Here is a 27,909-nt window from a genome sequence, read left to right as displayed (position 1 = left end):
GAATGATCTATATTCAGGACAGGTCTGTATTTTATTTGGACACGAGACTCTTGAAATAGTCAGTGTAAACAGGGCAAAAGACTTCTGTAATTTATTCAGTCTTACCAAAGGGGCTTCACATGACCCTTGGCTTGTGTTAGTCATTGGTTAGATGGCTTGAAGGCACAACATGTATTAGAGGTCCATGCTATATGCTCAAGGTCTCAGTACTGGTCTGAGGGTGCGTCTGTCTTTTTACCGCGCACCTTGTAGCACTCTGTTTTTGTGGACCACGCCACTTAAGGATTAAGGTGGACATTTGGCCCGTGCCCTTGTGTGCTGCAACTGAAATGTGTGCACTTTATTCTGATATCCAATGAACACTGGAAGGAAAATATGAGTGTACACTTTGGTGGAGCAGTCTTTTAAATATATATGGTTCTTTTTTCTTTTCAGATTCTGCTGGCTTAGTTGTTATTACCCTCAAATACCAGAGATGTTGATGCTTTATTCTAGCCATGGTGGCATACCCAAAAAACAAAAACAGTTTTTGACAGGGTGGAGAGGGCTCAAAGTATGACTAGTTACTAAAGCCGTGAAACAATGAGGATGCTACGTGGCAGGAGAAGGAGAACTGAGTCCCAAAGCTCATTATTGCTGGAGTGGAGCATTTCAGTGCTACTGATCTGCATTCTCAGTCAGCATCATTCATTCCACACTGGTACAACTAATCAGCAACTCTACATTTCGAATTCAGATTCTTGTTTTGATGGTGGCTTGTTCTCTAAGGCGTTTCATCGATGCAATTGCTTGTCCTGATTATATTCATTCATTCTTTAATAATTTCTTCCTTGGCATGTGTTTGCATCTTGAGCTGCAAGTTTTTGTGAGCATGCTCAGAAATATTACTGACTTAGTTACTTATTACCTGTATTGCAATACTAGTTATTGACCTGATCTCTCCTTCTCCCTGCTGCCAGGCTTCAGAAGAGGCTTCTCTACTGTTGTCCAGCCCGAGGATGCTGCTCCCAGCGTCAGGCACGCTGCCACCCGGTGCCCCCTTGTCTGTCCACCACCAGATTCAACTGCTTCAGCAGCAGCTCCAGCAGCAACAGCAGCAAACACAAGTGGCTGTGGCACAGGTGCGTTTACGAAACAAGCACATTCATCCAAAAATGCCGGGTTCCAAAAAACTAAAATATTGGAATCGGTTTTTGACATGCCTACTGTACTGTTTTGAATACAATTTCAAATATATATATATATATATATATATATATATATATATACAGTGCCTTGTCAAAGTATTTGGCCCCCTTGAACTTTTCAACCTTTCGCCACATTTCAGGCTTCAAACATAAAGATATAAAATTTTAATTTTTTGTCAAGAATCAACAACAAGTGGGACACAATCGTGAAGTGGAACGAAATTTATTGGATATTTTAAACTTTTTTAACACATACACACGTGGACAAAATTGTTGGTACCCCTCAGTTAAAGAAGGAAAAACCCACAATTCTCACTGAAATCACTTGAAACTCACAAAAGTAACAATAAATAAAAATTTATTGAAAATTAAATAATCAAAAACAGCCATTACTTTTGAATTGTTGATTAACATAATTATTTAAAAAAACAAACTAATGAAACAGGCCTGGACAAAAATGATGGTACCTCTATAAAAGATTGAAAACTATTTGACCAGAGTGACATGATTAACTCAGGTGTGTCATTTAATTGACATCACAGGTGTTTCCAAACTCATAATCAGTCAGTCTGCCTATTTAAAGGGAGACAAGTAGTCACCCTGCTGTTTGGTGAAAAGGTGTGTACCACACTGAACATGGACAACAGAAAGCGAAGGAGAGAATTGTCCCAGGACATCCGAAAAAAAATGATAGACAAACATCTTAAAGGTAAAGGCTATAAGACCATCTCTAAACAGCTTGAAGTTCCTGTGACAACAGTGGCTCATATTATTCAGAAGTTCAAGACCCACGGGACAGTAGCCAACCTCCCTGGACGTGGCCGCAAGAGGAAAATTGATGACAAATTGAAGAGATGGATCGTTCGAATTGTATCCAAAGAGCCCAGAGCAACCTCCAAAGAAATTAAAGGTGAACTCCAAGGCCAAGGTACATCAGTGTCAGATCGCACCATTCGTCGTTGTTTGAGCCAAAGTGGACTTCATGGGAGACGACCAAGGAGGACACCACTGCTGAAAAAACTCATAAAAAAGCGAGACTGGAATTTGCAAAAATGCATGTTGACAAGCCACAAAGCTTCTGGGAGAATGTCCTTTGGACAGATGAGACCAAACTGGAGCTTTTTGGTAAGGCACATCAACTCTATGTTCATAGACTCAAAAACCAAGCATACGAAGAAAAGAACACTGTCCCTACGGTGAAACATGGAGGAGGCTCAGTAATGTTTTGGGGCTGCTTTGCTGCATCTGGCACAGGGTGTCTTGAAAGTGTGCAAGGTACGATGAAATCTGAAGACTATCAAGGCATTCTGGAGAGAAATGTGCTGCCTAGTGTCAGAAAGCTTGGTCTCAGTCGCAGGTCATGGGTCTTCCAACAGGACAACGATCCAAAACACACAGCCAAAAACACCCAAGAATGGCTGAGAGAAAAGCGTTGGACTATTCTAAAGTGGCCTTCTATGAGCCCAGATCTGAATCCCATTGAACATATGTGGAAGGAGCTGAAACATGCCATTTGGAGAAGACACCCATCAAACCTGAGACAACTGGAGCTGTTTGCTCATGAGGAGTGGGTCAAAATACCTGTTGACAGCTGCAGAACGCTCATTGACAAATACAGAAATCGTTTAATTGCAGTGATTGCCTCAAAAGGTTGTGCAACAAAATATTAAGTTATGGGTACCATCATTTTTGTCCAGCCCTATTTCATTAGTTTGTTTTTTTAAATAATTATGTTAATCAACAATTCAAAAGTGATGGCTGATTTTGATTATTTAATTTTCAATAAATTTTTATTTATTGTTACTTTTGTGAGTTTCAAGTGATTTCAGTGAGAATTGTGGGTTTTTCCTTCTTTAACTGAGGGGTACCAACAATTTTGTCCACGTGTGTATAAACCTGAAAAGTGGGGTGTGCAATATTATTCGGCCCCCTTGCATTAATACTTTGTAGCGCCACCTTTTGCTGCAATTACAGCTGCAAGTCGCTTGGGGTATGTCTCTATCAGTTTTGCACATCGAGAGACTGAATTTCTTGCCCATTCTTCCTTGCAAAACAGCTCGAGCTCAGTGAGGTTGGATGGAAAGCGTTTGTGAACAGCAGTCTTCAGCTCTGCCCACAGATTCTGGATTGGATTCAGGTCTGGACTTTGACTTGGCCATTCTAACACCTGGATACATTTATTTGTGAACCATTCCATTGTAGATTTGGCTTTATGTTTTGGATCATTGTCCTGTTGGAAGATAAATCTCCGTCCCAGTCTCAGGTCTTTTGCAGACTCCAACAGGTTTTCTTCCAGAATGCTCCTGTATTTGGCTCCATTCATCTTCCCATCAATTTGAACCATCTTCCCTGTCCCTGCTGAAGAAAAGCAGGCCCAAACCATGAGGCTGCCATCACCATGTTTGACAGTGGGGATGGTGTGTTCAGGGTGATGAGCTGTGTTGCTTTTACGCCAAACATCAGCTGTAGATCTCTGCAGTTCATCCAGAGTGATCATGGGCCTCTTGGCTACATCTCTGATCAGTCTTCTCCTTGTTGGAGGTGAAAGTTTAGAGGGACGGCCGGGTCTTGGTAGATTTGCAGTGGTCTGATACTCCTTCCATTTCAATATGATTGCTTGCACAGTGCTCCTTGAGATGTTAAAAGCTTGGGAAATCTTTTTGTATCCAAATCCGGCTTTAAACTTCTCCACAACAGTATCTGGGACCTGCCTGGTGTGTTCCTTGGTCTTCATGATGCTCTCTGCACTTTAAACAGAACCCTGAGACTATCACAGAGCAGGTGCATTTATACGGAGACTTGATTACATTGGATCATTCAGAGATCCTCACTGAACTTCTGGAGTGAGTTTGCTGCACTGAAAGTAAAGGGGCCGAATAATATTGCACGCCCCACTTTTCAGTTTTTTATTTGTTAAAAAAGTATAAAATATCCAATAAATTTCATTCCACTTCACGATTGTGTCCCAATTGTTGTTGATTCTTGACAAAAAATTAAAATTTTCTATCTTCATGTTTGAAGCCTGAAATGTGGCGAAAGTTTGAAAAGTTCAAGGGGTCGAATACTTTCGCAAGGCACTGTCCATATATATATATATATATATATATATATATATATATATAGAGAGAGAGAGAGAGAGAGAGAGAGAGAGAGAGAGAGAGAGAGAGAGAGAGAGAGAGAGAGAGAGAGAGAGAGAGAGAGAGAGAGAGAGAGAGAGAGAGAGAGAGAGAGAGAGAGAGAGAGAGAGAGAGAGAGGAGAGAGAGAGAGAGAGAGAGAGAGAGAGAGAGAGAGAGAGAGAGAGAGAGAGAGAGAGAGAGAGAGAGAGAGAGAGAGAGAATTCTTAGAATTGAAGTACGTGTATTAAGAGTACATGTTTTCATTGAAGTGATGATCATTGACACAATGAATGAGACTTAAACCTTGACTGCTTTGGGATCTCTTACAGTGGCTTTTGTTCTTTGTTTCTGCTATTACTTCATTTAATTGAAAAACAGTGACAGCAGTGTTATGCTTGGCTCATTCATCCATGGCATTGTTTTTTGTGGCACCTGCATTCATTGTGGCAATGTCTGAAATTAAACAGGAGATAAAAACTCTGGGTTCATTGTAGTACAAACAAAGCCAACTATGATTCCAGAAAATAAGTTTACTTTTTGTTCCCAAAGTACATACACATAAAATGATCTTTAGGCAAATAGTCTGTTCCACCAGGACATTGTACTCAGGGTCTTTCCTAACTTCGTATTCTGTACCTCCATCTCAATTAATTTAAGACATGGTCTAGATAAACAAATTCACCTTTGTCTACATACAGAAACAGAACATGGCAGTGACTTTCTATGATTTGAGTTTAAATATTTCAACATTGGATTGTGGCAGGCTGCACAGTGGCTTGGTGGTTAGACCTTTCACTTTGTAGCTAGAAGATCTCCGGTTCACGTTCCTGCCTTCCTGAGATATTTCTGTGTGGAGTTTGCATGTTCTCCCTTTGCATGTGTGGGTTTTCTCCAGTTTCTCCGGCTTCCTCCCACAGTCCAAAAACATGCTGAGGTTAGTTGGTAACTCTAAATTAGTTTGTCTCTATATGTAGCCCTGTGATAGACTGGTGACCTGTCCAGGGTGTCCCTTGCCTTCACCCTAAGTCAGCTGGGACAGACTCCAGCCCCCTGCAACCCTGATAAGGATTAAGCGGTGTATAGATAATGGATGGATGTATTGTGGCAGAGAAAATAATGGTTGACTGACACACTTTATTGGACCCAGATATCTCAATTATGCCATATCTGCCCGATCCATTACTGGATGTATAATATCCATGTGGACTGGAAATAGGCACTTTAGTTAGACAGGTGTGGTCTAAACGAACAGTCTTGCAGCTAACCAGAAAATGTACAGGAAAAAAATCTGTTGTATACTGCTGTGATCACTCAGATGTTTTTTGGCACTTCAAAAGCACATAAATCTCAAATACAAGATAAATGCCTGAGCATGGGCTCATAAAATATGAATATACACCAAAGTATTGACTCACTGGTGAGCAAAACCCAAAGCAGTCACATTCCACAGCTTTGTCTTTCATCATCCATCCATCCATCCATGTCACCTATTCAGTGTGCAGATATGCAGGCAGCAAGAGTCTGGTCCACACACACACACACACACACACACACACACACACACACACACACACACACACACACACACACACACACACACACACACACACACACACACACACACACACACTATGTTTTTCTATCATTGTAGGGACATACCATTGACTCCCATTCATACCTAACCCCTAACCCTTACCCTAACCCTAACCTTAACCCAGACCACAACAATGCCTAACCATAAAGAAACGTTTTTGCACTTTTACTTTTTTTCAGTAACAACAACATGGCCAAGAAAACATTGTTTAAACTTGTGGGGACTGAAATGAGGTCCCCACAAGTGACATAGTTTTCGGATTTCCGACAGTTGTGAGGACATTTGGTCCCCACAAGTATAGCCAGCACCTGACTACCCCCCCACACACACACACACGCACACACACACACACAAAAGCTCTTTATATATTTACTAACAGAATTGACCATTGCTTAACAAAGCATGCAATCATTTAAAAAGAGTCAAGGATTTGAGAGAAAAAAAAAACTGCAAAGATACAACAATGACTCTGGGCTTTTTAGGATCAATACATGCACATATACATACATATACATTTACATTCAGTGTTTCAGCCTGCTTGTAAAGGGCCTTGAGACTGTAAAATTTGACTTTGCCAACATGCTTGATTTCTCATGCATGCTTAGACACACACATTCCTGACCGAAAGTGTCCCGATAGTTAAATACTGAGGTCTCATGGCTTCCAGAGAAGGATACAAGGGTCCCGATTAAACCGTCTGCTCACACTGAACTCAGCTATTCCCTTGTCTTAACCTGAATGATGCTAAATAGACTACTGCCACAACTGACAGCTCACAGATTCAGATCTAACGTGGCCATACATAAATGCCATTAATTATACACTGATGAAGCCAGAGGTCACTGCCCACTTCCAGAGACACTGGTGGCGATTTTTTTAATGAGTTAAAACTGCTTTGGCACATGAAAGGAAGTATTTCACATAATGTGAAACTTTTCAAATGACTGTGTTCTATGCTAAGGTGGGTGTCTTACCTTGACACTTTTGCCATTTAGCAAGGTTTCCCCAGCGGCGCTAACTTGTCTGAGCTTCTCTAACAACTCTCTTCCACACTGCATCGAAATTAGTTTCTATTCACTCTGCAGTTTGTTTCTTTTATGGCTTCCGGCTGTGTGTACTGCTGTTGTCTACTATCTATTTACACAGTAGTTGTGCTTAAGTTGTAATCTGAATAATTGTTTGGTCAGTAGGCATGCAAACTTACAACCCATTAAATCTTTGGTTCTCCAACTGGGGCTCAGAATCTGATTGTCACAAGATATAGCTGAAGGTGTGCAAAATAAGTAATATGATAACAAAGCAGAAAATAAAGTCAGAAATCTGCTCCACAAAATTGATTTGTTTTTTTCTTTTGTGAAATGCTAGATAGATCGACCACTTTTGCTTCTCGAGGTGGATGAAACAGTCTGAGAGGTTTAAAATGAAAGTCGTCTCTGACCAAATTGCCCATAACTCATAGTCATATGCAGCTACTGTATGTCTGTGCATTAAACTACTGGCAGAAGTGTTTTTCTCAATGATGCCAAAGGTTCACTGTGACTCTTAAAATAGGAAAAATATGTGCTTAATGCCCGACGTCATCATTATTTGTGTAATTGTTTACACACAGCTGCCTCCATACAAAGGTGACAAACCAGGTGAATGTTTGGTCCCCACTTTCAACAAAGGGCGTGTAATGGATATGTTACCTTGAGCCCCCAAAGTCAAGGAGAGCCACTGGCTGTTTGCTTACAGGTGACGTCATATGTGCAGTAAAGAAAATCATACCTGTTATTCTGTGTTTATTTTTCATACATATTGGCATGTACTGTTGGCTCTCTCACAGTGGGCTACTCGGCTTATTTTTTGGAAAAAATGTAATATCTTGGCTGAAAATCATCCCCTGGTAGTGATTGAGGGCTCATTTCAACCGCAATATACTTGGGAATACATCTAAAAAGATATCTTTAAATTATATTAAAAAGTTAAGGCTGCAGGGAGATTTTTAATGAAATCTGCCCTAAATTGATGCCGAAGGTCCACACAGGGGAACTTAGACCTTCTTCAGTAAAATTTGATCTGTGAGAGTTGCCATAAGCCAGATTTTCTGACACTTGTATTTTTCAACACCTGACATCCTATTCTTTCAGAAAATATATACTTTCCCATATCTGGCTTATGGCAAGTGAAAATATTCTGGGTGGTACATGAAAATAGTCTCAGAAAAAAAAGTGAAAATTGACTATATTTTTTCAAACTTTGCAGAAATCTTCTAAATTTAAGCAATTAAGAAAATTTGGAGCAGGTAAACCTGAATATTGTTAAAATCTCAGGTAAAAATTATTAATTTCTCAAAAAGAAATAGAATGAAAAGCTCAAATATCAATTTTTTTACTGGCCTAACTTTTTAAAGAATAGACCGTTTGACTTGATTTTTATTTTTTTTTTGTTGAACTGGATTTTTATTCTACTGTAGGAAAAACAAAAATAAAAGCAATTTGGAGGGGGTCAAATTTTCTAGATTTCCAGGTCCCAGCCCACTGTGTCTCTGTTGAAGATAATCCAGACATTTGCTTCAATTTCAAAACTAGATTGCTCATTATTACTCAGAGAAACAACTCATGTCATCAGAAAGCAGAGTTCTGCGGTTTGTCAGTCCACCAAGAAACGCAGTGGAGTTATGTGGCAATCGGCGTTGGTTTGTTTGTCTGTTTGCCTGTTAGCAACATTACTCAAAAACAGACCAACGGATTTGGATGAAATTTTCAGGGAAGGTCAGAAATGACACAAGGACCAAGTGATTAGATTTTGGCAGTGATGCGACTTATAGTCTGGATCCACGGATGTGTTAAAGATTTCTGTATCATTGTGAGAAGGCGGCACAGCATCAGTGTAACTATGACAACAAGTGAACACTACGTCTGCTGCCTGCTGACGATCACATGATTGCGATCCTACTACAAATCCACCGCTACTGACCTACACATTTTTTAAAGATTTCAACTGTCACAAATAAACAGGAATACTACGCTCTCTGAGTGCTTTTCTCGTTTTGATATGTGTTACATTATAAAATGATCAGAAATTATTTAGCCAAGAAGCAGGAGTGTGAAAATGAGTTCAGAAATTACTTTGCAGAAGTTAAGACTGTCTTTGTAACATTATTACCTCAGTATGTCCAAACATGTATCAAGCACATAAAGCCTTTGTTGGACTGTTTCTTGTGATGATCAAACCATGTTACACTGCAGATAGATAGATATTACCAAATCAGTGCAGTTCAGGAGTAAGTCAAGCAAGAGACACAAATATGGAGATGGATGCAGAGTGCATGTGTAGTATGATTTGATGCATTCTAAATTATTTTAACATATTTTTCCCAGGACACTTTGTTGCACTGACAAGCAACTGACATTATCGGAAAGATCAAGTTATACAATTTAATTTCATGTGCACTACACCTCACTGCTATAAATACTTTAGGAGCAATTTAATTTAAAAGATATTAGTATTTCTTTGTAAAATGCACCTGTCGGGCTCTAAGGGTTAAATCAGTTTAGCAACAATAAACAGATTAATCAAAACTAAAGATTTGTCAGATGCAGCACTAAGAGTACCAAGTCTTTTCAAAAAAGTTAGGAATTGGACTGAGACTGTTGTCTTCAGTGTTCAGGCTACACTTACAGTCACATGAATATTAACATTCAAGTGCACTCGCATACTTACATGTAGTTTTTCGGTTTTTCTTCATGGGTAGAGATTTTTGGAAAAATTCAAAACACACACATTGTCACGCAGGCTCACACACTCTCTACTTTTTACAAGTGATGTAAAAAGTAGAGAATGAGAGTGTTGAAGTGAATCTCATGAGGATCAACCATAGTTAACAACCAAGAGTTTATTAAGAAAGGGAGTAATTGTGGGCTCACAGTGGCCAAGAAAAAATAGATGCTCCTTCTGACTTTCTCCCTCACTCTTCCACACAAACCCCATCTGACAGGTAAGAGTACACTTGCCTGGGGCTACTTCTAGCCAGCTGTAATGAGGAAGGAGAGCTGAGTCCAGCACTGAAGGTCAAACAGTAGAAAATAATAAGCTGATTAGTTCTGCCCAGATAATACACATTATAGATGAAGATTACTTGTTTGACACGTCAGTCTGCATGAAAATGTATGTGTGCGCATACTTGTACATCTATATTTGTGTGTGTGTGTGTGTGTGTGTGTGTGTGTGTGTGTGTGTGTGTGTGTGTGTGTGTGTGTGTGTGTGTGTGTGTGTGTGTGTGTGTGTGTGTGTGTGTGTGTGTATTTTGTGTTCCTTAGAGTTTCAAACCTGTTTACTGTTCAAAACAAAATGGCTGTCCCTGGTGTCTTTGCCTCAGCTTCACTCCAGAAAATAAAATGACAGTGCTCACTTTCTGGGTTTGCTGTAACTATTTGTTTCAAACATTTGACTGGATGACAAGGTAACCTACTTAGTTATGTTTGAGGCAGATACTGCACTTGTGTATGTTTTTAGTATCTCAAACAGCAAGTCCGCACTGAGTTGTCAGGCTTGAGTGCTTAATGTTGTCGTACCATGACAAAACAGCCATACAGAAGAAAGGAAAACTTGAGGAATATGAATTTTGGCACAGCACTGAGCTTTGTTACATACATAAATGTAGCTAAAAGTACCTAATGACTTTAGATGTCATCTGTTTCCAACATTACACATAGTGAACAGTTTTAGTTTTTAAATTTTTACTCATATATACTTTTGTGTTTTTCTTTTGTAACCTGTGTTCGCCGACCTTATAAAATCTGCCTTATCAATCGGAAATTGATTTACAGCTCCAGTGAACAGGCACTACTTCATATCTCTTTTTTAATCTGTTTTGCTATACAGATGGGTGACAAGTTAACGAGAGCAACTGCATTTGTTATATTTCTCAACTTATTTATTGATTTTTTTGTCTTTAGACCTGCACCGTTAGCTCTATTAATTGATTTCCTTTGATCAAAAGGAAATGAATCTTGAAACTGTTCTTGAAACTGGGGAATTGATTTCTAAATAGTTTCAGTCATTTTTCAAGCAACAGTAGCAAGTGTTCAATGATTAAAGTCTCTCTAACGTAATATGCAGTTTTACCTGTTTTATATATGTATTTGTAAATGGAGCACCGTATGGTTTTAGAGTACTATCTAGAGAAATCTGAAGACGTGACAAAAAATTGCAGATTTATCTGTAATTGAAATAATTGCAGCTGTAATTTCCTTTCCATTTGTCACCTGTGTGTGCTTTTCAGATCTTAGCTTGACAATCTCAACAGCTGTATTGCAAAGTGATGTATGAAAGAGTTTTTGTCCCTGCATATTACGGAAGAAATTACCATAAGGGGTGAAAAGAGGATTACTTTCAGTGTGGCCTTGCTGCGCTGCTGAAAATGCCTGTGACTTTGTGGCCCAACCAAGGAACTAGAAATATATTCTTGTTGTTGAACCTTGCTGCAGAACCTGAGCGGAGGTCACTGTAAATGGAGGTAAATTAGTGAGCTGGCCAACACTAATCACAGCTCACTTAGAGATGAGTGGAAGTGGAGCTGTTTAATGAAGTCTTGAAATTGAGGGAGTACAGCAGCTATCTGTTTCAAGATAAAACCTTGCGATGCAGCTGCTGCTCTGTCATTACTTAATGGAATCTGACCTTTGTATCATTGTCTTTTCAGTTTGCAAACTGATCTTCCCTTCAGAACTTCCACATTCATTCCTTCTTACTTTTCCTACATTTTTGTATTTGAAACTTTCTTCCATCACTTTCTCCTATCTTCTTTTCATTTTCCTTTCAGTTGTCTGGCCTTTGTTTCTCTTTGTAAGTTAAACCAGTGGTTCTCAACCCTGTTTCTCAAGCCTCTGCAGAAGCCTGATGACGAGCTGATCATTTGAATCAGGTGTGTTGGAGCAGGGAAGCATCTAAAACATGCAGGACATGGGGTCCTGAGGAACAGGGTTGAGAACCACTGAGTTAAACAATGTGGCAACCTTATTATCAGATGAGGTGATCAATGATCAGAATGGATGATAACATGTCTACTGAGCCTACTCAAAGGTGAAGAGGCTCCTACTGGCCCAGACATATCATTTTCCCCCACACTGCTGCTTGCTCTTTAATGATTCTGACTTCATCAAGCACACTCTTGCCATCTTACACATGTTACAACTATAGGTGCATTTCTAATGGTTTCTTTGTCATTACACCAGCAAAATGATCATTTCCCCTTCAGCCCTCCCAAAATGAGATAAAAACAGAGACGAACCACTGTTGGATGGGTTTCAAACATTTTCACATCAAAGGGACCTGGCGTGGGCAGGCATGGCAATGATGATAATCCAGTGTGAAGAGTACATCCACAGCTACTAACCCTGTGGAGTCGTAGCACACAACCAACAGTCATAATCCTCTTACACTGAGTCACTGTCACTGTTTTCCAATCTTGTCTGAAAGGGAAATGGTATCATTTAAACAGTCTTATCTTCCAGTTTCTACATTTTTGTAAAATTAGAAGGTAATCCACGTGGTTGTGATTTTTTTTTATGTTCTTCTTTTGTTCTTATTATTTAGTATTTTAGTATGAAGTACTCTTTACTGTAGTGGTTTTGCAGAGTGCTTTCTGTGGTAGTGTATGGGATTTCTATTCAACTTTATGTTCAGGTTTTAGTTTCTGTAAGTAGCTCTTGCAGTCTTTTGATGAAGTCCTCTTGGCCTTCAGTTCTCATTATAACTGATTCCTCTATTTTTTTTTTTTTTTTAACTTTCCAAACAATTACAAAGCTAAAATGTTGTTCATTACTAAGAGGGGTTTCAAGAGGTGTTCTCAACTTTGATTTATGTTTCCAAAGTAAAACTCTTTAGTAAAACAAACAAACTATAAAACTTAAGAGGTTCTGCAAAAACTGAAAGTCATTTTAAACAAAGGAGATTCTTAACTTTCAACCTCAGTGACACCTTAGTTTTGGTTCAGGATCATGTATGCTTCAATGTAGCTCATTTGCTTGCATGTGGAAATCTAACAGAGGTGTTTCCCTTAAACTACTGTCCAACTATTGTAATTGCAGAACTGTGGGAGACTGGATAGGTCTTCTATCTTTGCTTAGCTTTTTATCTTATAAATTTCCAAAATATACTATGGGTCAAAATTTTTTGAGGACCCCAATTTTTCGAATTTCTTATTGGAAATTATGCATGTTAGTGTCTCATTGTACTCTGGAATGAAAGCAAAGAACAAATAAACTAATGAAGTTTTAAAAAACAACTATTTAGACACCAGAATGTATTCTAAACTTTTGACTCCTCAAAGTTGCCATCTTTGGCAGATATAACAGCTGAACACACTCATGGCATTCTTTCCACAATGGAAATCAAATATTCTTCGGAAAATTGTTCCCAACTCTGTTGCAAACCTTTCCATAAATGTGTGGCACTTGTAGGTTGCTTTGCTTTCACTCTTCTGTCCAGTTCATCCCAAACCAGCTCCATGAGGTTTAAATTTGGAGACTGTACTGGCCGCTCCATATTTTCAAGCTTACCATCTTGTTCTTTTTTCCTAAGGTACTTCTGGCATGGCTTGAACTTATGTTTTGGGTCATTATCTTGCTGTAGGATGAAGCCCTGACCAACTAGGAACATACCAGAAGGTACTGCATGGCACTGCAGAATGCTCTGGTAGCTGTTTTGGTTCAGGGTACCTCTTACTCTGTTCAAGTCACCGACCATCACGCTTCTTCCTCCAGGTTTGACACTTGCTGTCACACACTGAGGAACCATCCATTCTCCTAATCGAAGGCGTACGAAAGTTCTGTGTGATGAATCAAAGATTTCAAATTTTGATTCATCAATACATAATACCTTCTTCCAGTCTTCAGTAGTCCATTGGCAGTGTTTCATAGCCAAGACAAGCCTCTTTTTCTTATTCTGACATCTGAGCAATGGCTTTATTACTGCAACTCAACCTGTCAAGCCTGCAACTCCAAGTCTTCTCTCCACAGTTGAAACTGAGACTTCTTACTGCGACCACTATTAAGCTGTGCTTGAAGCTCTTGTCTTGTGATCCGCCTATCACCAAGCTGTTCACTCTCAGAGTCAAGAGAGCTTTTTTTTTTAACCTCTGGCAGTTCACCACTTACTTTCGTACCATTTCCAGCTATTCATTGGACTTAAGCTACTTGAATTTCAATAAAAACTAGAGTTCTGATACTTTTTAACCAGTAGTGCATGTAAAGCGTGTAGTGTATACCTCTGCTGGTCAGTCCTAACCAACCAAACTGAGATTGATTCTGATGACTTGGGAACATTTCTCATGGCACAGACTCAAAAATAACGGAAACCTGTGTCATTTCTTTTACAGTTTTTACACACTTCAAACCAACATTTGACTTATAAGTGGCTTTATACATGAGCTCTGGTGATCAAGCAGCAAACAAGAAAGCTTTCATGCACTGAATGAAATGATTCACTGATGTGTGAAATAGGGACAGAGTGAAGCAAAACTGACAGCTGAATAGAATATCTTTATTTCTGTATGTTATGTTGGCATTAGTTATAAACAGATGGTTTTTACATTTTACTGAAGAACGGATGGAAGGAAACTAGGCTAAGAAATGTAGTGAGAGAAGGAATTAGGAAGATCAGAACTGTCCTTGGGTACTGTTCTGCTGAGGAATAATTTTGAACAATGAAAGCAATAAAAAGGCAGAGAGATGCCACTGCCTAATTAGAGCTTTAAAGAGTCATTTCAGGTGCTTGAAGCTCCTTCAATTTCACGACACTCAGATTAGAGAGCAGAAAGCATTGGGTAGCAGCAGACTTGCTACCAAGGGACCACAACACAGAAACACAAGTGGTGCACCTTTTAATTGGCTCTTTGTCTGGGTTCCACTTTTAGTTACAGGTTTTCGTTCTTTTTTCTTCAAGTTTGAAAAAGAACAGGAGCATCATTACTTCCCAAATAGTCAGTTGTGATTGACAAATGAGTTGTCTTTCTGCCATACTGTCTAAGTGTGTCCATTCTTGATGTTTTGTTCATTTGCACTGTAATCCAAAGGCATGCCAAATTATTTGTTCATTTATATAAAATTAGAACAGTTAAATACCACAGTTCTGTCCTAAATCCACACTGAGAAAGTTGCATCCTGCAGCAAAGAAATCTGAGAAAATTGTCTCTCTATTGTAGGCTTTGTATTTTTACAACAATTCAGCCCATTTTTCCATCTATCATGTATTTTTTTCTCACTTGATAACTCTGTAATTACTCAAATAGGCATTCTGTGTATTGGGACAAAAAGCGTGATGAAAGAGGAATGAAGTTGTGTTTATCTTAATACAATCTTGTTGTACAGAGCCAAACAAAATGAATTAAATGGTGTGGAAAGTAGAGGTATAACAACAGTTGCAGTACATAATAAATACCTTAGTGAGAAAATGACAGATCTCTAGCTTTGCTTTTCCTTTAACTGGAAACATTTTGCTTTCTGACAGTTTGTTGTATGCTATTATGCATGCATTCTGCAAAATCCTTTACAGAATAATAAAAATATGATTTTTGTTTTCTTTATCAGACAGGATAGTGTAATCGGAGACAGGACACAAGGGTATGTGTTATGCACCTTAACCATCTGGAGGCCATTTTTCCCTCAAAGATTATGCTCCTTTGCCAAGGCTTTGTGATTCTTACCATATCTGCTGAATTCAGATCCAGGATGAGCCCCCATCTCGATGTCACAGCACAGGGAGTATTGTAGGAATTTGTCTGAGGTCAGGTGGAATAAATTTCTACAATAGAGCCGTGTGACAGTACCAGGTCACAACCTTGCTATATTTTTTGCTTTTTATGTACAAACCACAACAAGTTTCAGTTCATATGGGTTGACAAATTGTCACAGACAGCAGCTAAACCAAAATGCTTCAGGGAGGAAGTTTGTCATTTATTGTCCCTCAGCTTTTGACAAAAGCAGCTGTGTTCTCCACAGCGTACCACTTTCCTGCTGTCTCTGAGACTGACAACAGCCAAAAAAGCCAAATGAAGATCTTTCATTTTACTCCTTGTTTCCCAGATTTGTAATACGTCACCAACAGGTGTAATACAGCAGAAAATACATTTCTCTCAATTATCTTTTGAGAAGCAGTTTAGTTGTCTCGAAATGTCATTTTTAGTACAGGGCAGCTATATATGTAGCATGTCACATTCTTGAGATACCCTTGAAACTATGTCCAATTATTTGTTAGGAAACATTTAATGAAGACGTTTCCTTATACACTACCGTTCAAAAGATTAGGGTCAGCCAGACAATTTAATGTTCTGCACTTACATAATTGCACAAAGGTTTTCTAATCATAGATACTCCATTAAAAAAAACAGCCATTTTCAGCTAGAATAGTCATTTACCACAATAACAATGTCTAGACTGGATTTATGATTCATTTAATGTTATCTTGGTTGAAAAAAAAACTGCTTTTCTTTCAAAAATAAGGACATTTCTAAGTGACCCCAAACTTTCAAATGGTGTTTTGAACATTTTCAGCTAATTATTGACTGATTCAACTCAGTAGTTTTTCCAAGAATAAATCCAACATATTTTGACTCCAGAAACATAAACAGGAACTGTAGTAAAAATAATTATGGACCAACAGATCAATTTTTCATCACTTGATGTCTTTGACAGACAATCATAAAACAGGAGAATTTCTTTTATATTGAGTGAAAAGCGTCACTAAATATTGCATGCATTTATGAATTAAGTGGATTTTCCCGTTTAGGTTGAGGAAGAAGCAGGTGGAGGGAAATGCAGGTCAACAGATACATAGAATAACTAGTGGACAAAAGGAAATAATCATAGAGGTCCAGCTGTAATAGCTCATGGCTTATTATCTCTCATCTTATCAGCTTTTCATTCTGCTTCTATATTTTATCTGAAGGACCACAGGACCACAGAATTTGCTGAATAAAGCCAAATGTAACCTTGTGGAGCTGTTTCAGAATGAAACATTGTGCTGTTTTTGATCAGATATCAGCAAGCTTTGTAAAGAAAATGTTTTTTCTTTACAAAGCTTGGGCATTTTCTTATCATATTTGTTCAGTGCCATTTCTGCATGGAATTATTCAGTGCCCTTTTGGCAGCCACTGCAGCTCAGTGAGACATTTAACACGGACAGCGCCAGGACAAATGTGACACTTGGATCCAAGGCCTCAGTATAAACCATGGAGGAGTGGCTGATGTGCCATTAGAGTTGTCAGCAGGGCAGCATATGCCAGAGTCAAGCTCCTCTCCTCCATTGCTCAGGATGTGGTCCTTTGCGCTGTAAATTACACCACCAAAGTATCATCAGGGTGTCAGTGTTTACAAATGAGGTCTGCAGAGGCCTGAACACAATCTGGAATCACCTCTATTTGTTGATAAGTGCAAGGATAATGGAAGCAGATGACCGTCCTCCTCTACACTTGTTTCTATGACTGGCGAGTAGATGTGGGAGAGGAGGAGGAATGGAAGCTGTGAATTGTGACTCCATTTTGTGTCTCTCCACCTCACTGGTTCCTCATTAGAATGAGGGAGGAAATGATGAGGCTTCATCAGAGGAAAGCATTGACAAGAGTCCTCAGTCTATGACAGAAAAGTAGGTGGATGGAATAAATGAGGGGACAAAACGGAGAGATGAGAGAAAAGAAATGTGGAAGAAGCGTTTTTTAAAAAAAAAAGGAGTAACAGCATATTGTGGATGGACAGTTTTCTTTTAGTTTTAAAAACACAACCTTAGGCACAAGAAATCAAATAAGAAAAGCTTGTGTTTCAAACGGAATCCGTTATGTTTCATTAAGTACTTATGAATATATATACACTTGAAATCCAAACCTTTTAAGAGTGACCTGAACACACTGTGGTGCTGAAAAGATCAGTTGAGTAATCATTTTGTCAGCACAGAACAGTTCAGGTCATGGCTAGGGCTGGGTATCAATCTAAAAGTTTCGATACTGGTACCAATTCCGATACCTTCACTTCGATACCGGTTCCTAAACGATACTTTTTTCGATACCAGTTTTACAATATATACTCTAACAGAATGATAATTGTATTCCACATTACTTTTCACATCTTGAGTTTAATTTTCCAGTGATTTCCAGTGCAAAAGAACATTTGCAAGCAATGTACAGTTCAGTACATACTGAGCCACCTTCGCCCCCCGGACCCTTCCTGGCCGACCCGGAGCCGGTCGCGGCGCACCGCCACGGAGGAAATGCGCCTGGCGGGGGACGGCCCGCACCCGGCGAGAGGTCCCGCGAGGGGATCCTCCCGCACCGAGCGGCCGCCCCTGACCCGCCGAGTTGAATACCCCGGGCGGACTGCGCGGACCCCACCCGTTTACCTCTTAACGGTTTCACGCCCTCTTGAACTCTCTCTTCAAAGTTCTTGTCAACTTTCCCTTCAGGTACTTGTCGACTATCGGTCTCGTGCCGGTATTTAGCCTGAGATGGAGTTTACCACCCGCTTTGGCATATACTGCACCGCGCACTATTGGCGTCTGTGGCGATGGGCGTGGGAGAGCTCAGCTGCAGAGGGGAGAGGTGTGGAGGAGAGTGTGTGGAAGCAGCGTCAGGTTAATTAGCGCAGCTGGCACCAATTAGACTCACCTGATTCTCTCGGCAGTAACAGACTGAAGCAGAGGACAAAAGACAGACGGACAGAGAGGACGGGGGAACGGACGAGCGGAGAACAGCGGACAGGACGAGGTCCGGTGGAGCGGGCAGCTTACCGAACGAGATCCTGTGGAGAGCCGGCTGACGCCGAGACTGTTTACCGGCGGAGAGCCGGCAGACGTTGAGACTGTTTACCGGACGAGGTCCGGTGTAGCGCCGGGCAAGGAAGAGAGACTGTTTTATTTACATTGAGACGGTGTGGTGAATAAAAGACTTTGTTTGCATTGGCCGAACTGCCGTGGTTATTGTGCTGAGCAGAGCCGCAAACAGGTTCTCCTGTTACAGCGTCCATTTCACAAAAGTAGAGCCACATTTTAGACCTCAGAGGCATCTTTTCCCACTTCGACGACATGCTACACAACTGCAGTAAAGTCAATGTACCTAACGTGAAACCTGTCTGTGAATGGGCAGCATGCTTTTTTCCGGCTTGCCGCAATCACGTGTAATGTTACAGCCAGTCACAGGTTTGCTTTATCATAATCACGTGATAAGTACCGAAACATGGAACCGAAAGACGAGGCTTATTTCGATACTCATTACTATCGAAACATTTCGGTCGGTGCCATTAAAGAACCAAAGTTCGGTACTCAGCCCTAGGTCATGGCGGCCCATCAGTCTGAGGACATCACCGCGTAATCACCTTTGAACTGACGATTCATCACGCATTTTCCATGGTTTTATTTCATTTTACTGACAAACGGATTAAAGCTGTCAATTTAAAAAAATCTGATGTTAATCAGCAAGGAGAATATGTAAAATTGTAGCATGCAGTAACATCAAATGCATTTGTGCACCACGCTTTAGAACAACTGGAGTTAAAAATGCTGAATATGTTATAAGACAGCAAGAATACTCAGGTTTGAAATAAAAACTAACTAAAATAAATATTACATGTTTATTAAAGGCAAAAAAACAAGGTAAACAAATTGTAAGAGCTATTTCTGAAGTAAAATGAATCTAAAATACTTAAATTATTAAAACATTCAACATAAGTACAGTTTGAGCTATGAGCATATGTGCTTTTTAATGGACTGTGTGAATGAGTTTACTTTTATATGTGGATATGACAGGAAGGTGACATGTAAATGGATGGTAAATCTGAATTATGTCCACAGCGTCCGTTTATATTTTTCTGTGGTGCATCTTTGAGAGTATTTAACTATCCTTGGTATATAGTTCTGATTCCAATCACATTTTTTTTTGTTTTCGTTCTTTTTTTCCTCAACTTTGATGTGTGTCACCATTGACGTCAAGAGCCACAAGCCTTCATGCTACCACGGTAACAAGCTGTGTGTTACCACATCAAGCTGAAAAGAGAAACCAAAGAGTCATTATAAGTTTCAATGGCTTGCCTCCACATGAGGCTCCATGATTCACAGTGTTCATAAAATATTCTGCTGCTGTTGTCAGACCTTCACACCAACTGCCCTAGAAGTATCATGAGCACCTGCTCATAAGCACTCCAGTATTGATTAACCTTTTCATATGTACAAAACAAAATACAAAGTTTTAGAAAAACCAAGAAAAAGCTTCAGTCCAACACTAAAGAGCACTTCTGGACCTATCACTGTAATATTTAAATGTTCTGCGGATTGTGTATAGCCTCATTAGGTTTGGTATGTTTGGCACTTTGCCTACTAGACGTCTGACATTTGACGCTCTGTTGAGTCACGTTCAAACTCCAAGGTTAAGTTTAATCAAATTATTGAGAGCTACATCACCTCTGGTGGTGTCAGAAAAATCATTAAAAACTATTGTTCTTTAACAAGCTGGGCTTCTTCTGAACCAGTCGTGTGATTTGAAACCTTGAGAATTTCTCCTTTGAAACTGTTGGAAAGCAATTATGTGTTCGGGGTAGAGATGGCTGAAAAGGGTAGGAGGTAGGGCCACTAACATTTGATTTGGAGAGTACTTTGAAGTAAAAAGGGGGGAGTCTTTGCTGCTACAAAAGCTGTGAGAATGTGTGTGTATGTGTGAGCTTGGCAGTGACTGAACAGTGTCTTTTTCCCCTTCCTCCCCTTTTATATGCAGGATTCAAAGTGTAAAAGAAGTTTAGCCTTTTAGTCCTAAATTGTAATCGAGCCTGTGCTTTAATCTTGCAGACCACAGCAGACTGTGGCATTAAGGTTACATGAGGATCAGAGCAGCCAGTGGAGCACCGCCGGTCCTCTAATAAAAGATTATAAAGCCGCAGTAATTACAGTTCAAAGATCTTGCATCTGTAGCTCACATTTAAGGAGACTGTGTTTGCACTTTTGTGTAAATGATGTTAAGAGATAAAAATCAGAGAGTCAAATCAAAGTTGGTCAAAAGCAATAATTATTTTAGGTTAGTTATTCTGCAGGTTAATTTTTGATTCACCCTCAGAGCCCTACAGATGCACTTAGCATCCAAATTCACATCAGATCTTTTTGTTTTAATTGCTCTGTAAGTATTTATTGCCGTGAGGTGTGGTGCATATCAAATGAAGCCGTCTGATTTGACCTTTCCGATGATGGTAGCTGCTTGTCTGTGTGAAGACATCTTGGTGGTAACAAAAAAATAAACATTTTAACTTTACATCACATTTCATGGTAGTCGCCTCCTGCATGCAGCTCTGGATCCATCTCCACACCCATGACTCTGATTTGAATTACTCATTAACTCATCCTTGCATAGATATGCTAATATCTAGATATGTTAATGATCACAGGGAAGAGTGGAACCAGAGCTTTGTAATTATGCTTGTTACATATTTGTCCATTCCAATGCAATATTATGACGACAGTTCAGACCTCGGGGTAATAGCTTCACTTATTTCTTCACCCATTTGTATGTACTTTCCCTTTCTGAAGATGCTAGGTGTTCCCCGTCTGGCACAGAGTAATAAAGTTTGAAAAGAGACCACATTTCTGCATTGTCTTCAAAAAGAGCCTACATAACATCCCACTTCTTTTTCCAGATAAACACCAAACACTGTATTTTCTTTTCATTGCAATGATTCAAAAGTTGTGATGGAAAGAAGAGCAAACGTCATCTCTGTGCAGATAGGACGTGCTGGTCGTAGACTCTGAGGCCAAAGTCATCTCCCTGGTTTGCTCCCTGTGCAAGTAGGCAGCAGTATGTGAACATCTCCAAGACTGAAATATTGGCATTTATTTCTATTGGGCAAAAAGCACCTGTTTTTCTCAGTTCATAAGTTATACAGTATTCCAGCATCAAACTTGTGATTTTACTGAATTCTAGAGAATCTCCTCCATACAATTCTAAAAGATGTGCCAGCATTTCATGGTCAGATATAGATAAAAACTATTTTAGAATATTTTTTTTTCTCTTGCTATTGCAAAAAATCTGAAAATGTTATCATGAAAAAAATAAGATACAATAAGTATGACTACTTCTTATAATGACCGAGATGAGAGCTTCAAAACGAAAAATAGTGAAATAATTCTTAAAATAGTCTAGGTTGGGTTTTTTTTCCAAATGTCCAAATTTTGTGAATAATGCCCCTTACAGTTTTCCATACCACATGATGATTTACTGTATTTGAATCATAAATTGATTCTGCAAACAACCAAATCACAAAATATTGAGTTTTACAATGTTGTAAAACAGAATCAGACAATGGTGATTTTGAATAAGCTTTTACAAAAAAATATGAGTAAAATATGAAGGTCAAGTTGTCTCTGGAAGGAGAGAATTATTTTGTACTGAAGAAATGTCTGCATACATAATGCAACATGAATGTTCAGTGTTTTGATTGAAAAGTGTGACTAGAAGAGACAGATAAATAATTTACAATTAACTGATTCACCAAACATGATTATTAACTTATTTAGTAAACTGTTCCGTATCGTTTGTTGAACTACTTCATCATGTCGTACACTACCGCTCAAAAGTTTGGGGTCACTTAGAAATGTCCTTATTTTTGAAAGAAAGGCATTTTTTTCAGTCAAGATAACATTGAATTAATCAAAAATCCAGCTGAGACATTGTTAATGTGGTAAATGACTATTCTAGGTGGAAACTCCTGATTTTTAATAGGTGATCTACATAGAGGTACAGAGGAACATTTCAAGCAACCACCACTCTTGTGTTCTAATGCCACACTGCGTTAATAAATGGTTTTGAGAGGCTAATTGATGATTAGAAACCCCTTGTGTAATTATGTTAGAACATGAATAAAAGTGTGAGTTTTCATGGAAAACAGGAAATTGTCTGGGTGACCCCAAACTTTTGAATGGCAGTGCATGTAAACTGTGTGTTAAACTACCATCAGCCTACCACCAGCAGTGCTGCTTGTGCTCTTCTATTTGAGAGGTAACAGGATCATCACTGATTTATTCGTTCACCTCTGACTGGAAAACCACTCAGAGGGTTTCCTGTTTTTTGTTTTTTTCTGCAACACTGCTTTGATTAATTACTAAGCTGTGAAAGTACGGTGTGACTGATCAGTCGCTGCCACCTGCTGAGCTGAGTCAGCCAGATCCTGAAGCCTCTTATCCTCAATCTGTTTACTAGATGGCCTAAACAACATCTACATTTACTAATTATTTGGATGTTGATGTGTGTAAAGGCACTTTTGGTCATTTACCCTGAACGCACATGATTCATTCGCTGCCAAAATCTATCCAGATGTTTCTCAAATGTATAATGGACTGCAGTTCTCAGGGGCAACATTAAGCCATAGACTTTTTTTTAATGTTTAATGTTTTAACAATTTCCCAATATAACAAAACAGTGTCAAAAATACAGCTGACAGCAATGTCAAGGAAAAGAAATAAAGGCAGTAGAATTACATAATTGCAAACAATGAAGTTGATCTGACACTTTGTAAAGTTATTTCTTTTATGGAAAACCAAATCCTTTAATTATCATCCACAGCTGATCTAAATAACTGATATTATATTATATGTGCTATACTTAAAGTCGTTGATTAAACCTCTTATGACTGTATGAAAATAGTCCCTACCTGTCTTAAATTGAGTATTTAAATGACCCAAGTTTAGTCCCACATTATGGACAAAAAGCTTTAGAAATGAGTTTTATCTTTTTAGAGAGACAAATCATGATTTAGACACTTTCACTGCCAGCCTGACTACAGGTCCATAAGAGCTCTGCAGAACATACTGATGTGTTCAGTGTGCATAAATGTCTTTCTTTTTTTAATAAAAGTTAACTCATATTTAGTTTCATTGGGACAAATAAAACAAAAAAATTCACTTACTGATGCCGAAAAAATAACAAAATCTGCACGACTGATTCCATTAATGAGACATTTATTGTTGTTTTATTTGTATACCAGTTGTGACATACTGGCATTCTGCATTACATTGCAGATGTGTAATAGTTTCCTCTGCAAGTTGATTCCTCTGCTCTTCTCTGGCTGCTCTGTGTAACTGTGCCCTGGCCTTTGACTCACAGGTGTTTCTATAATTTGTGGCTAGCTCGTAAGACTGAGTCCCTGCAGTTTGATGTTGTAGTTTACATTCATGATTTTGTGTGTAAAAGCTGAGTATTTCATGCATAAGTGACATTTGTTCGTGCTGGTTTAGTCTTTTTTGAAACAACTGGGAATAACAAGTGTGTCTATTTTGATGCTTTAATGTTCTTTATGCACTTTATTGGTGTTACCGTTCTAGCAATGGTGCCGTTTTTATTTCCTGACTTGCAGTACTCTGGCTGTTTCCTGCTGTCACACAATATTATCACTTTTTATTTGATTTGCCAGGTGTAAACACTGTTGATGCTGATAACTCATCTGAGCAAAATCATGTGGGGCCTCAGGTTACTTTTGTTCAGTAGCTGCCAGTAATGATGAATGCATTGTTGATCAGTCAGTAATAAACCCACCACTCGTCCCTCCTGCTACCTCCACACTTATTGTCCGTTCATATCTCATTCCTTTTCTGTTCTCCTCCCCTGGGAGAGGAGTTGCAGCAAGGTGCTTATTACAGGGAGTTTTTTTCTTTATCATTTGTTATTCAAGAGACGACAATCCTCTGACAGCATCCTTTTTGTAACAATACAATGCAGAGGTCCACAGATTATACTTATTACTGCAGAGTCAAAAGGCGCTATGAAAAAATGTGGATGCAGCTAAATTATGTATTGCAGCACCTGAATGCAAAAGTTGGCACCAGTGCCACCAAGGTAGAGTGACTGTGGACTCCTGTGTAGGGAACGCCACATGTGTTTGTGTCTGCTACTGCCGTTAGAAACTGTCTGACCGTGATGGACATGAATATTCCACAAGCAGCCTGTCTGTCCTTTAAGACATTGGTCCAGTTGTGTTGGTCTGATTTTAATTTTGCTGAGGTCAGACTCAGTCGTCTCAGACAGAGATGCATCAGCATTCCTTTGCCTCTGTGCCCTTTGTCTTGCTCTGACGGTCATTATTTTTGGGACTGCTGAGCCCCTGAAAAACATCTGAGCTGGAAAAGCTTGTTGTGTTACTATGACAACCAACAGCCTCAGGTTGTCATGTCATTAGCTGCGGAATAAGTGCGTATTTTACAGAGGCATCCAAAGCATGTTGATTAAATTTTTGTTCAAAAAAAAATCTTGATGAAAAGAAAAGATTCAGATGACTTCGGAGCTCGGTTGAGTAGCTGTACTAATTCATTTTTTGTTGTTGTCGCACTGAGATATTTTATGCAAAAACCTGCAAATATTCGGCTGATTTCCGTTATGAGCAAACTGTATTTGAAGGGTTGGCATGGTCTGGCCAGGCCTTCAGATGGAGTGATCTGTGGTGTAATTGTGTATTTGGGGGATTTTACAAGGAGTAGTAGAGCAGTGACCTGGGAAAAATGTTTAGACGCACCTGTTACGCCTGACTCACTGATGAGCCTCTGTTTCTCTCCCTCTGTTTTCTTCTCCTCTATCTGCCATCTCTCTCTTCCCCTCACGTCCGTTTTTGCAGGTCCATCTCCTGAAGGACCAGCTGAGTGCCGAGGCCACGGCTCGTCTGGAGGCACAGGCTCGAGTCCACCAGCTGCTGCTGCAAAACAAAGACCTGCTGCAGCACATCTCCCTGCTGGTTAAACAGATCCAGGAGCTGGAGACCAAGATGTCTGGACCAAATTCCAGTGAGTGGATTGTTTAACAAGCTCTTACACATACACTACCGTTTAAGAGTTTGGGTTCACTTAGAAATGTCCTTATTTTTGAAACAAAAGCAGTTTTTTTTTTTTGAAAAAAGATAACATTAAATGAATCAGAATTCCAGTCAAGACATTGTTAATGTGGTAAATGACTATTCTAGCTGCAAACAGCTGATTTTTAATGGAATATCTCCATAGGGGTACAGAGGAACATTTCCAGCAACCATCACTCCTGTGTTCTAATGCTACATTGTGTTATTTAATTGTGTTAAAAGGCTACTTTGATTATTAGAAAACCATTGTGCAATTATGTTAGCACATGAAGAAAAGTGGGACTTTTCATGTAATATGAAATTGCCTGGGTGACCCCAAACTTTTGAACTGTAGTGTATTTACAGTATAAATGATGGAATTCATTTTAGGGCAGGGCAATACAGCCAAAAAGTTTATAACGAATTTATAACAAAGTCATTATCAAAGGATATAATAATGTTTAAAAGCCATGGAACTGCAATTGAATTGTGTGTTTTCATTGCAAATGACTACGTGTTGATCGCCGTATATACTGCTACCATTTTATCTCCCATTCCTACTTCATACCCAATAATACACACTTTCTGACAGAGTAAAAGTATGCGTACACCAGTCTATAGTATGTACAGTTTTGTATGCGGCTCTCTGAATACAAAATGTAGCATATTATAAAGCCAACTCACGACATGTGTATTAACATGGTATGGTGATTTGGTTTTGACATGACAAAAACACAGAAAACATGCAATAAAAACAGGCTGGTAGCCAGTATAATGTGTGTATAATATGTTAATCTTATAATACAAGATTTTGGCTGTTTTGGATAATACATTTAAGTTTAGGTAATTCTGTGTCAGGGCCAAAGCAGGCTGATCCTTCAAATATGTTGTTTTTGAACATGCCAGCACAGTTTTTTCAGCCTTTGGATTGAGTGTCACAGCACACAATACACTATTATAGCATGTCTGGCAAATCCTGTGTTCCTTGTCTCTAGGTCATACTTTTCATCTGCTTTCATTGAAATCACTGTACAGGTTCATCATTTCAAAGTTATCTATTGACCTTTAAATGTTTATTAATAGTCATAAATTGAACTGGGCCTGCACAGTGGCTGGTTGTTAGCTAGAAGATCCGTGGTTTGAGTCCCAGCCTGGGCCTGGGCTCATTCTCTGTGGAGACTGCATGTTCTTCGTGTGCATATGTGGGTTTTCTCCCGGTACTTCGGCTTCCTCCCACAGTCCAAAAACATGCTGAGGTTAATCAGTGATTCTAAATTGTCTGTAGCTGTCAATGTGAGTGTGATTTTTTTGTCTGTATATGTAGCCCTGCGACAGACTGGTGACCTGTCCAGGGTGTCCCCTGCTTTCACTGTACTAATTCATAGACTCCAGCCCCCCGCAACCCTAATGAGGATTACACGGTGTATAGATAATGGATGGATAAATTGAACTGATATTTATTACTTAATCAAAACATAAGCATTAAAACAGATAAAATAATGGTCAGAGGACAAGGTAACATGTGAGAAAGACACACTGTAGTAAGCCCATCCTTTACCAGGCACCGGCAGCTGATCCTCCTGAGAAAATCTACCAAGGAAATGATATGTAAAAAAGCTTGACTGAATCAGCCATAAGTGGGATATCTCACAGAACGGAGCGGAGCATGCCAGAGGTGCTGTGACAAAACAATCAAATGGACAATGAGAGTGACAAGAAAAAAGAAATGAAAGACAGGCATGACAGAGGCAGAAAAATGGTAATTCAGCACCTCACTTTGTCAGGTTAGAATACTTTCACACAACAGACGAAACATCCAGCGACACACAGACACTTTAGGCATGAAAGCACAGACACATTCAGCTCTGTATCCCCTCATACAGAAAGCCAACAGAGTGAGTGCACTGCAGACCTAATGGAAATTCCTACATTAAAGCCTCTCAGTAGCAGTATGGGAGCAGCTTGTGTGCTCAGACCAGCCCCTCACTGCTGTGTTTCTCAGTCTCCACACACACCCTGTTGCTGTTGGTTTGTCCATGACCTCCTCTGCCCTCCCCATCTTTCCCCCACAGCTTCACATACTTTTTAAGCTGTTACTCCACTGTTCAGACAGTCTTCTCAGCACAGTCACAGCCTGCCCTCCAAATGTCATCCTGAAAGAAACAATATTTAATCTAATCAGCCAACATTT

The 27,909-nt window shown here is 39.4% G+C and overlaps 1 protein-coding gene across 3 annotated transcripts in view; it reads left to right on the top strand.

Moving 5' to 3' along the window:
* nos1apa (nitric oxide synthase 1 (neuronal) adaptor protein a) overlaps nucleotides 1-27,909 on the top strand; it is a 265,796-nt gene that overhangs the window by 191,340 nt on the left and 46,547 nt on the right. For all 3 annotated transcript variants that reach the window (XM_022205453.2, XM_051947290.1, XM_051947291.1), the window contains exons 8-9: nucleotides 960-1,121; nucleotides 25,506-25,671. In XM_022205453.2, the coding sequence (XP_022061145.1) occupies nucleotides 960-1,121; nucleotides 25,506-25,671 (328 nt within the window). The remainder of the gene's footprint in view (nucleotides 1-959; nucleotides 1,122-25,505; nucleotides 25,672-27,909) is intronic.

The sequence above is a fragment of the Acanthochromis polyacanthus genome, chromosome 4 (assembly GCF_021347895.1).
Source record: "Acanthochromis polyacanthus isolate Apoly-LR-REF ecotype Palm Island chromosome 4, KAUST_Apoly_ChrSc, whole genome shotgun sequence".
Taxonomy (NCBI): domain Eukaryota; kingdom Metazoa; phylum Chordata; class Actinopteri; family Pomacentridae; genus Acanthochromis; species Acanthochromis polyacanthus.
Note: the sequence above shows the minus strand (reverse complement) of the source record. Positions and strands in the feature narration are given on the sequence as shown.